Raw genomic sequence first — 11,564 nt, 5'->3', positions numbered from 1 at the left:
CTCCACTTCATTAAGGTGGATCAAAAGCAAAGGATGTACTGAAAAAAATGATGAAACAAACAAACTGGATTTGGAGGAAATCCTGATTTAAATCATCGGTAAAACTCTGTGCCGTGTGAGATACCATGTAAAAAAAAAAAATAATAATTGTTCTGGAACCGGTATCAAAGACAAGGTATCGAGACAAGGATACTGAGACCAAGTCATCAAAACCAAGGTATGGAAACCTAGCTATCAAAACCAAGGTATGGAAACCAAGGTATCTAAACCGAGGTATTTGGACCAAGGTATCAAAGGTCTCGAAATTTGGCCTCATCTCCAAAACTTTGTACTGGTACCCAGCCCTAAGCGCAGCGGCCGCTGTCCCTTCCTTTCCCGGCCCCTGCCCTCACCGAGTCCTGAGGTACTCCGGTGTGGAGTAGTTGAAGAGCAGGAAGTCCATACGGTACATGCTGAACAGCTTCCTCTGGTAGTACGGGCTGATGTGCTTGAAGAAGCGCGCCGCCATACTGCCGTCAGTCCGGGTGTTCTTGCCCGACGCCGGGAAGCGGACGGCGTCCTCCACGCCGGCCAGCCGCAGCACGGCCTGGGCGTCGGCCTGCAGCGACTCGTACTTGCCCACCACGTCGTAGTGGATGAGGCAGGGATGGCAGAGCGAGTGGACCCGCTCCCAGTGCTCGTTGAGCGGCTCCTCCTGCTTCGTGCGAGGGTCCACCAGGTAGCGCACGAACTCCCCGAAGGAGACGTCGTCGCCCCGCTCCAGGGCCTCCGGCGCCGGGTTGGGCCGGTGGCGGCGCACGATCTTGGTGCCGTAGCGCTTGTGGAAGGCCGTGTTGTAGCTGAGGGTGAACTTGTTGCGGTAGGCCGACACCAGGCGCTCGAAGGGCTCGCGCACAAAGACGAACTTGAGGTAGCTGCGCAGGCGGCGGTTGATCTCGGGAACCGAGAACTCAGAGAGCGCCCGCAGGTTCCCCGCCACGTGGGCCTGGTTGGCCGGGATGGCCAGCGGGTCGGAGTAGCGGCCGTCGCCGCCCAGGACCATGAGGACGCGCTTCCAGTTGGTGCAAGCCACCTGGGGGGGGGGATCCAATGAAAGAAGAGCTTGCTTTCAAAATCGCGTAAAACACAGAGTTCAGATTGACTTGATGTCCTGACTGATCAGTGCTGAAGAAACACGAGGAGTTTTTGGTCAAAGATTCGAGTATGATTTAGGATCTCTTTGGAGAGAAGGCTAGTAAAAAAAGTAAGTTAATAGTCCTTAGTAATTTCCCTTACCCCAAGAATTGAAATTGGTGATGCAAAACCTAAATATCGCAATAAAAAAGCTGGTATTGGAAACACCGAAATTTCGCAAAACCTCTCAAATATTGCTCAAAGGTTTTGACGATCTCATGAGGTGGTTCGGACGTATCAATATAGAGGTATATCGCAAAAGTGTAATGGAAACACTTTTTTCGCATTTACACGTCAACGGATGTGACGTGTGGGGTCACGTGACCAGTTCACTTCAAGTGAAAATGGCGCATTATGTTTGGACGGAGGAGATGGAATATTTTCTAGAAGTAATCAAAGAGAAAAATAAAGCAACCATTCTTGACAGCAAAGAAATGTAAAGAAAAGGACAAGATTTTACGAGAATTACGGGTTATGCGCTTCGCACCATTCAATGGAAACACCTAAACACCTACTTTGTCGAAATTTTCGAAATATTGTTTTTACTTTGCGAAAAAACGGTAATGCAAACGTGGCTATTGAGACAAGGTGAGGTACAATATAAGAAAGACTGACTGAGAATAATTTGGTCATTGGTCCTTCTGGGAAGCCCCAGAATTTCAACTCTCTTTCAGTTCCCCGGGGAGCCCCGCCCCCTCTCCACCCACCTTGGGCACGTAGCAGTAGATGAGGCTGTGCTTGTCGTCTACGATCAGGTGCTTGAGGTCGTCGGGCGACAGCACCTGTCGCTTGCTGCTGTGGCTCAGACACGCCTGCTCCAGCAGCTCCCGGCGGCCGTGGAGGGACCTCTGGGCGGCTGACAGCTCCGGCTGCCAGTGGGAGGAGCCACAGAGAAGGGAGGGCCCAAAGTGGGGGAAAAAGAAAAACAGAGAAACCATTGTTGTGGGTGACCAGCGTGATTGTAATGACTCAAGCTGTGCTGGTCCACTAGCCAGCTAGCTACGGTAGCATTTGAGGGCAGGAATTAAGAAGTCTTGAACTCTAGTAGTTTGGTCATCACAGAATTAGCTGCAGCTGGTTTGTGTTTTGTGTTGCTCTGCTCTGCTCTGTGTGCATGCACGTGTGTGTTCTCACCTGGTCTCCGTTGTAAAGAGCCTGCAGTGGACTCCTCCTGCTCTTCCTCGGCCCGCTGTACGCCGCCTTCACAACTGTTTCTGCCGATGAGAACGCAGCAGAAGAACTTGAGTGACATATTTAGCGGACGTAACTCACAGCACACAAACCCAGTCGGTGGGCCACCATCTGCTCTTTTTAAAAAGGATAAATATAGGTCAAAAAGGAAACTTCTTTTTAAACAGTGTGACGTGCTCTACCATGCTGTGGTATCAATTCCCCAGTTAAAAAAAAAAAAAAAAAAATGTTCACTCAGCAAACTGGGGTTGAAGGTTCGAGCCAACTTTCCGTCCTGCTCCAGTCTTTCCCTCGGTGACGTCATCGTCTCTCCCCTCGACTAAAGATTCCATAAGTACAGCGTGTTCCTTCCAAACGCTGCCGTCACCCTGACAGCAGTTCAAGCCTCATGGCCAGCCTCAGTCTCTGGTTGCACAGACCGTGACTGCGACTTTCATACCGTATTACTGCATTTGACCCATTTCCATTACCAGCCACTGACTTGCAGCACAGACCACTGGATGGAGATGATGCTTCTGCCTCTCACACCAGCTCAGACCGGTTGGTGGTCGCCTCTGTTTTGGGGGCCCGCGAGCCGCAGAGAAACGGCCTGTTTTGCAGGGTGACTGGACGGAATGTGGCGGAGAAGGAAAAGAGGAGTGGACGTATGGAATCCTGCTGTAAACCACCGCGTGGAAGGAATATAACCGTCGAGTTATAAAAGTCAAGATGTACAGAGTCCAGACATCCAGAGGCAGGGGTTGTTGGTTTGTTGGATTTTTTCTTCCTTGCCTTCCTGGATCCCGTCAAGTTAATGCAAATGAGTGTGTGGGTGTCGGTGGTTTCAGAATGAGAATCATAAAAGACTTGACAGCCTTCAAAGTCCTCAACTTCCTGTGGGAGAATCTGCCACATCACACAAACACTCACAGACAAAGATTTAAGCCCTGGAATCTTCCCTGGTTTTGAGTTGAACCTAATAAATTGGAAGCGCCGTTCACACGCTGCCTTCACTGACCGTCAGTGACTAGGTGCTCAGATGTTTACGCAGCAGGAAGGAGCTCAGCGAGACGCCGCCTCGACTTCCTGTCTGTCTGGGCTTCGTGACGATAACACGTGGCGGCGCGATAACGTGAGAATAATAACCAGAGGAGCAGCCAGACACTCCCAGGCAGCATCAGGTTAAAGGCCCTCAGTCCACAGCAGCATCACTGTTCAGATCTGAGGTTCCTCAGGAAGTCCGGCACCGGGTCACACGCCCCACTGTTTATACAGTGTCGTGTTTATATGATCACGTACTGTCAGGATGGAGAGGAAACAATTTGATTTGGGCTGATATCTGGAAGAAGTTCGAGTCAAATGCGGAGACCGTCTGCCGAGTGCAGTTGTCATCCTGACAGTGGAAGTCTAGAATTTAGACTTTTACCGTTCAAAAGTTGTTTTGAAGCTGTCGAGGAGGTGCGAGTCACCCTCTCTCTGGCTTCGCATCACTGCGAGTTTATTTCTCCGAGGCAACAGAAACAGTGACCAAACAGAACCTGGAGGACCCACACCTGCCGTGGCTCAGCGATTGACCCCACCTGCTCCTCGTCAGCCTCGTCAGCTCCGCTCCGAGCTTCAGCCCTGGTCACGTCGTCTCCTCTCTGCACGGAGAGGTTTAGCTGTTTTGACTCCACTAATCAGTGACTTGAACATGAAGTCACGCCCTCAAGTCCTGAGCTGCTGAGATAATAGTGCGGTAATGAATTGTATGTATGTTTTTTTTTTAAAAAGTGAAATTTCTTAACTGGAATAAGACAGATAAAATAGAGCGGGGGGGTCTTGCCAGGGCACATTAATGCAACTGCCCAAGCGCCAAACGGTTGAGTCACTTCTGAGCATTGACACTTGGATTCCCCAGAGATCAGCTCATTTGTGTACAGTGGAAAAGTGCACGTTGCGCCATAGTTTGATCTGACAGACTCATCAAACATGACCACTCACACCCCCGCCGTGTCATTATCGCTTTATCGCACAAACCAGAAAAAACTCAACTTCCCCTCAGAGGCAGGAAGTGGCCAAACACCGCAGACGGTTGAGGGGGGGGGAGAGAGAGAGAGAGAAGAACAGTCGAAGAAAGAAAGAAAGTGCAGAGAAGAAGAAGAAAGTCGTTCGTCCCACCGGCCTGGACCAGCGAGCTCGTCGTCACAGCAGTCTGAGCCACATCATCAACGATCAGACGACAGGAAGTCGTTGCAGCCGTTGCGGAGGAATGTTAAGTAGAACGTTAGGAACTTTAGTAAGATAAAAGTTTGAATAAACTTCCTTTAATTTACGATCGTTGGGGGGAGAAGTTCCACCCTGCGACGCTGACAAATGCACGAATATTTACCCAAAGAGGTCAAATTTCACATAAGTGCACTTAATGGAGAATAAATCCTGTCTTCATGAAGGCCTCAGTGGGAGGGGGGATTTCCACATGCTGACAGAAAGATAAAAAAAAGCCCAAAACCAAAAGTGACAAGTGACTCAGGCAAAAAAAAAAATAAAAAATGAAAAATAAATATATATATACATATATATATATATATATATTTATGTCACTAACAGAGAGTGAATGCTGGGAGGGACGTGTCGAGTCAGCAGGACGAACAGGAAGTGCTGTCAGACCTGCTGCAGAAGGAGGCCGAGTGGTTGACCTCCAGACAGGAAGTCTCTTTGAAATAAATTAATAAATACATAAATAAAAATCTCCCTCCAGTCCAACTTCCACTTCAGCACATCAGAACCCCGAGGCTGAGGTACCATCTGCTCCAGACCTTCAGTCAGAGACACAAACCTGCTTCCTCTGTCACTCAGAGGGAAGTAAAACTGAGAGTCATTCAAGTTTGTGGCAATGAGCCCCGTGTGGTATCACAAGAGGCACTGATAACTCCTCGTGTCGATGACGCTGTAAACACAGGGCTAAATGTGCTGTTTTCCAGAGATGACGTGAAAATGGGAGGAGTCTTTGAAATCCTTCCCACCTCGCCCAGCGCACGCAGACCCTCTCTCTGTCACTCTTTTCAAAACCAGCCACGCAGTGACACCCAGACGCGCCGCTGCTGAGTCTGGGCGGAAGATGAAACCGGCTGCCGTCTATTTTAGTTTTCAGGTGGCGATGCTCGTCCAGAGGCTGACGGGAACTGGCGAGCGTCACAGGGAGTTCCACTCTCAACCCAAAATGTTTCCGCAGTTCGATGGAAGCTGCTAAACTGGAGTGACTGGGATTGAAATGTATTCAATGTACACGACATCCAAACACATTTATGTCAGTATGTCTCTCTGGGACAGGAGCGGGCTTAGTCCCAGCGACCGCAAATCCTGAATCAACGAACCCGCCTGACAAAAGGAAAAAAAAACAACATCAGGGACCTCGCTAGCTAGCTAGCCGCCAGACGCTGGAGGCTGACTCGGTGTCTTTAGAAACCCACGGTTCAATTAGAGCGGCGCAGTGGCCAGCGCACTGATTGCGATCGCAACACGACATCGTCTGGCTATGCGGCAGCGGAGCATTCAAAGACGACTCGGAATTAAAAAAAATAAATAAATAAATCACGTTATGACATATTAAAAGGAAATTAAATCAAGATTAAAAAGTTAGGGTGGATTCGCAATGTCGTTCAAAATCCAAACTGTGGACGGTGGGGGGGGGGGGGGGGGACTGAAAGAAAACTAAATCAGTGCGACAGCGAAACACTGGAGGGCCTTTGAATGAATGGAGACAAACCAAATTTGTATTTTCTTACTAATGTCACATAATTTTCTCTGTGAATGGTTGAAAAAAAAAACCAAACCGTACAAAGGTCATGTGACCTGGTTGGTTCATGGATGCGAACCTGCAGACCTCCTTATTTTGGCCAGCATGCCTAACGCAGGCCAACCAAACACTTGACGCTCAACTCCAGCACTCTGGAAGCTGACTGGACGCCCGACTGGAAGTGCAGCAACCTGCAGCTCATCCCGCTGGATCGATACAAAGTCTGAGGCTTCCACACACGCACGACAGGCTCGCCGGTGGCGTCCTCGCCGCCGCCTGGCTTCAGACGGGAGGCCGATTCGCTCTGAGGGACGTAATTTTCTCAAAGTGCATCTCTCTCTTTACCCCCCACTAAATATAAAAAAAAAAAAAAAAAAAAAAAAAATCCGATCATAACAGTAATCAGAATGCAGACGGCGCATCGTTCCTTTCCTGCGTGCCAGAGCCGGGGTGTTGGCACAGGAAGCCAGACAATGACAGCAGCACAATATTACGCTGCTGGCTTCCTGTGCGCCGTCCAACACTAAGCTAAGTGGCTGATGTGGCTCCCTCAGATAAGTGCAATGAAAAAAAAGAGGGGGGGAAAAAAAGGCCTTTGACCTGCACCTGCGGGCCGTTAGTGCAGGTTTGTTCCAGCGGCCGGGTCACCCGTCTGAGCCGCTGCAAAACAAGGGTCCTGCTCTGCTTCAGTGGAGATAAGTAGTCAGAGGACGGGATGAAAAAAAAAAGCAAAGCAAGAGGGGAGAAAATGTTTGGAATGGTCAGAAATATGGTCAGTCTCCGAAAAAAAACCCCAAACAAAACCCACAAAAACACAAACCAGTTTGAGCTGGCGTGCAAATCAGAGGAGGCTTTTTCCCCGGATGTTCTAACAAGATATTGCCGTTACAAAATGCGCACTAAGAGGTTATTAAAGCGATGTGACGCCACCGCAGTCTCACTGCAACCGGCCAAAATACACACATCACTTTTCTTTAATCCTTTTTCTTACGCTGCGTTTTAAATAGCCACAGAAACCCAGGCGGGAGTTGAAAGCGATGCAAATGATGATACTGACTTTTTTTTTTTTTTTTTTTGTGTTGCTTTTGCAGCGGCCTCTGACTGGACGTGCAGAGTCTCCGTTCCCTTATAGAACTGAACCCTCTCCCATGTGGCTTCAACATGCTTTTCATGTGGTCGGCGGGACGGGCCTGAACAGGTCTGGAGCGGTATGTGTGTGTGTGTGTGTGTGTGTGTGTGTGTGTGTGTGTGTGTGTGTGTGTGTGTGTGTGTGTGTGTGTGGGTGTATTCAACCCTGGCAGCTGGAGACTGGGACTGAGTGCATCAGTGCCGCGTCGCTTTTAACTTTCGACTACACGTGTTCCGCATGTCTTCCAAGCTTGTCGACGCGCGTGTGCGTTAGTGTGTGTGTGTAGTGTGTGTGTGTGTCGTGTGTGTGTGTGTGTGTGTGTGTCGTGTGTTTTAACGAGCGGCCGCTTTGAGGATGGCAGGAAATTTATTGGCGAGGTGGGAGGGACGCAGACACGCACGGGTGGAGCAGTTCTGGAGGTCTTCTTGGATGTCTATCATGCTCATGATTTTTCAGTATTTTTATCTCATGCCTCGTGCCTGGATGTTCTTCTGGGACACTAGCTGCGTTTCCATGACCGTTTTTCGCAAAATAAAAGCGACGTTACAAAGATTCCGGCAGAGCACAATTGCGATTTGCAGGTGTTTCCACTGACTGAATGGTGTGATTCTGGTAAAATCGCGAAATTTACGAAAATTACGTTTGTGTTTGATTATTTACGTTTATTTGCTGTCAAGAATGGTTGTTGTATTTTTCTCTTTGATGACTTGTAAAAAAAAACAAAAAACAATCCGTCTCCTCCTCCGCCATTTTTACTTGAAGTGAACTGGTCACGTGACCCCCCCTACGTCACGTCCGGTGACGCGTAAATGCGAAAAACGTGTTTCCATGACACTTTTGCGACATACCTCTATATCGCTACGTCCTATTAGCAATAATTGAGAGGTTTTTCAAAATGTAGGTGTTTTCCATTACCATTTTTTTTTAATGCGATATTTAGGTTCTAGGGGTAATGGATTCGCAGCCAGTGAGACTTCTCGCCTCCAGCAGCTTCCCTCTTGCTGACTGCAGAAGCAGCAGCAGCAGCCATATAAAGCTCACTGTTCCACCAAACTGCTGCTTCAACGCCAGAAGACTGTGAACTGTGTGCGCCACCGTAATAAGACTGCGTCTGTGCAATCAAAGCATTGGAACCAACTCTGACCACTGAGGATTTAAACTAGCTGGTGGGAGCAGTGACTGTGACTCTGACTTGGTTGGGGACTACTTCCTTATGCCCACTGTGCAGAGTGAGCTCAAAAGCGAACAAAAAAAAAAAGACATGCGACACCACCGCTGCCGTGCGATGGCCGTTGTGTCGCAGTGACACTGCGTGACATCCGCAGCAACGCCAGCGACAGTTGAGGCCCTCCACCTCCTCCTCCTCCTCCTCCTCCTTCGCTGTTGGGGGTCTCGGTCAAAAAATGTGTTTTTTCTCGGGTTTTTTTCCCCCTTCGGTGTCTGGGCCATCGCCAATCTGTGTCAACACGGACCCACACTCAAGGCAGCATTTACATCCAGTCCTGCAGTGAAAAAAAAAAAAAAAAAAAAAAAAGGCAGCTATGTTTGCTCAGTTGACTTTTCCTCCCGTGGTGCCCAGCGGCCAATCGGCCTCTTTCTTCTTCACGTCGTGCACGGTCCAACTTGTTGCTTTTCCATTTCAGCAAAACCGCCTCGGCGACTATCAGTGCGACCTGCACACACTGTGCCTCTCTCTTGCTCCTGACTTTCTCTCTGCCCTCGGTGCCACTCGGCTCTGGTATGTTTGGTTAAGCCATCTCGACCTTCCTCCTCCTCCTCCTCCCCCTCCTGCGCCGCCCTCCGTCCCTCGGAGGCAGATCTGTCCGTCTCGGAGTGCATTGGGAGTCTTGGAGGTGGGGGAGAGCGCGGAGAAACAAAGGCAGGAGGGAGGTTGAAGAAGAAGAAGAGGAGAGGAAGGCTGGAAGCGGAGGAATGCAGGGGGTCTGGAAGAGAGGGTGGGGGTGGGGCATGGGGCGACTATCAAAACACGGCACCTCTCACAGGGAGCGCATTCATTCTTTGTTTCACGTTCTGCTCTGTCCGTCCGTCCGTCTGTCCGTTTGCCGTGCGATCCCTCTGCTCTCCACAGAGATGCAGAGCAGGACTTTAAGGGGGTGAGGGGGTGAACAGGGTTTTGGGGGAGTGAGGGGAGGTGGTTATTACTTGTTTAGAAATATGCCCCATCGACCTGCTACTTGCGTCCGTGTGGTGACTTACTGCAACATCTGAGAAGGATTAGGCCTCATTTGGAATATTGTGCGCCTGCACATATGGAAGCACACCGCAAAGGGGATGTTACAGCACACTAATGTGTGTGTAATGAAAGGAAATGGCTTTATCATACAGAAAAAAATTTCACAATCCGGGATGTTTTAAAAGTGGCACGTCTTGAAGAATTTCCCCTCGTCGGTGTTTTCTAGCACAGCACGAGGAAGAAGTTCCCTGGAAACTCAGCAAAAAAAGTCCATCTCCACTTCCATTGGAGGTGCTGCCCAAAAATAAATATGCGCTTTGCGATGTCACAAAGGGAAGCGATACATCTCCCAGGTTAGTAACCACACCCCCGAGCCAGGTGTTGGCTCTCCCCTCCTGAGGACAACTTGTTCTGTCTCTTGAACCGAGTGGACGATCCATCAAACCATCAGTTTAAGCCAAAGGCTGTAAGCAAAGGGTGCACAACAATATTGATCTTTTTCTGAAGCTCTATAAAGTCTTGGAAATAATTATTTGTCCAAGGCTACTCCACTAGACTCTGAGGTGAAACAATAAACACTGCTACATGGGACGTGGGACCTTCAAAGAGTCGAAGTTCCCCTACACTATTATCAGTTAACCACCAGGAAGTGGAGCTGAAGCGCAGACGTGAGCTAATGGAGGACGGCGAGACTACTCACCGGGCTTGGTGATGCTCTGGAAGTAGAGCACGAGCACGAAGAGCGAGCCGAGGCACATCGCCAGGAACAGGCGTCCTCCTCTGGGTATCTTCATCCTGAAGCCCCGCTCTGCTGCTGTTGGTGCTGCTGCTGCCGGAGCCGCCGTCTCCCCTTCGCTCGCTCCGCCGCCCGGTTCATACGAGAAGCAGGAGCCGACCGGGGAGGATGTGCCTCTCGTCTACCCCGAGCGCTGCACGAGCCTGTTTTTTAACACACGCGCCGTGAAACTAGGAGTTCTCGAGGCGCGAGCGCTCCATCCGCGAGCGCTCTTCGTTCGAAGCTGTAATTAGCTGTTTGTGAGCGGACGGCATCGGCGCGTGAACGCAGCGCCGCCCGCTCCGGTCTGTGAATGAAGTCGACGCAAAAATTGTCGACAAATTAAAAAAAATATATATATAATAAAATAGCTTGACTTAACTCACCTCGAGGTCCAAGTTTTTGTTTTTGTTTTTGTTTTTTTTAATTATTATTATTTTTAGATTACGGTTAACTGAACGAGCTGCGCGCGAACGGCACCGACACTGTCCGGAGTTTGTCGTAGTGATACAAACTTCTGCTTCGTCTCTGCCAAAAATGGAGGGGACGCCGTGACGTGACGTCACCAATCCCCCTAAGAACCCCTCGCGCTCTCCTCAAATTCAGTGTGCTGCCTTCGCGTAATGTCGGAAATATCACAGCTGGACTAGCAAAGTAGCCTTCTGAATGAGTGAACAGACTTCTTACGACGTTGTGATATAACCGTTTAATTTGAAACCGATTTAAAAACTGTTGAGTTAGGCGACGTCTCCGCGGTCTGCTAGAAAGCTTATGGTTTCATATGAATATGTGTCAATGCACAACATGTGTTATAATATATATTATATAACTATATATGTTGGTTTTATTAAGTAACTGTAAATTGATGATGACTATATTAATATTTATAGAATACTTCTGATAAACATAATTTATCAGAAGTAAATAAAGTAGTTTTAACTCAAACATATACCTCCATTAATGTCATTAATTTCGAGATCATTAAAAAAAAATCCCTATATTTCATCTGATATTAAACTATCACCAAAAGTGATGACAACCGTTGACTGTCAGGATTAGTCGTTACATTATCAAATAACAAAATAACTATAAATAAACTATCAATGTGTGTAAATAATTCCCCAACATGCTGATGCAATGTTTAAACGGCAGGGGGGGGGGAAAGTTTTGTTGCAGAGACACGTGCCACGGGAAGCGCCTCGTCAGCAGGCGCACAGCCTGACTGTTCGTGCTGCCATGTGCCGAACACTGTAATTAGCCTCCCCCAACACACCTATTACATGCAAAGCCTCCTGGGACTCTTGGCAACACTTGACACAGACGTCAGGCCAGGGAGGTTTTTAGC

At 48.9% G+C, this 11,564-nt stretch overlaps 1 protein-coding gene across 1 annotated transcript; it reads right to left on the bottom strand.

Moving 5' to 3' along the window:
• On the bottom strand, positions 1–11,094 carry LOC142888371 (carbohydrate sulfotransferase 11-like). The gene is made up of 4 exons (XM_076026616.1): positions 10,145–11,094; positions 2,308–2,387; positions 1,881–2,042; positions 1–1,072 (listed from the first exon to the last, which is right to left on the bottom strand). The coding sequence occupies exons 1-4, from the start codon at positions 10,236–10,238 to the stop codon at positions 389–391; spliced, it is 1,020 nt and encodes a 339-aa protein (XP_075882731.1). The 5' UTR covers positions 10,239–11,094; the 3' UTR covers positions 1–388.
• Positions 11,095–11,564: the final 470 nt, after the last annotated feature.

Source organism: Nelusetta ayraudi, unplaced genomic scaffold (genome assembly GCF_046127955.1).
Source record: "Nelusetta ayraudi isolate G7.1 ecotype Tasmania unplaced genomic scaffold, CSIRO-AGI_Nayr_v1 ptg000019l, whole genome shotgun sequence".
Classification (NCBI taxonomy): domain Eukaryota; kingdom Metazoa; phylum Chordata; class Actinopteri; order Tetraodontiformes; family Monacanthidae; genus Nelusetta; species Nelusetta ayraudi.
The sequence above is the reverse complement of the archived record's forward strand: the minus strand, read 5'-3'. Positions and strand labels throughout refer to the sequence as shown.

Excerpts from the sequence above, each read along its gene's own strand:
- LOC142888371 (XM_076026616.1), bottom strand. The coding sequence starts at position 10,238 with ATGAAGATACCCAGAGGAGGACGCCTGTTCCTGGCGATGTGCCTCGGC. Across the intron at positions 2,043-2,307 it reads CTCTTTACAACGGAGACCAG|CCGGAGCTGTCAGCCGCCCA; the intron begins GTGAGAACACAC and ends TCCCACTGGCAG. Across the intron at positions 1,073-1,880 it reads TCTACTGCTACGTGCCCAAG|GTGGCTTGCACCAACTGGAA; the intron begins GTGGGTGGAGAG and ends CCCCCCCCCCAG.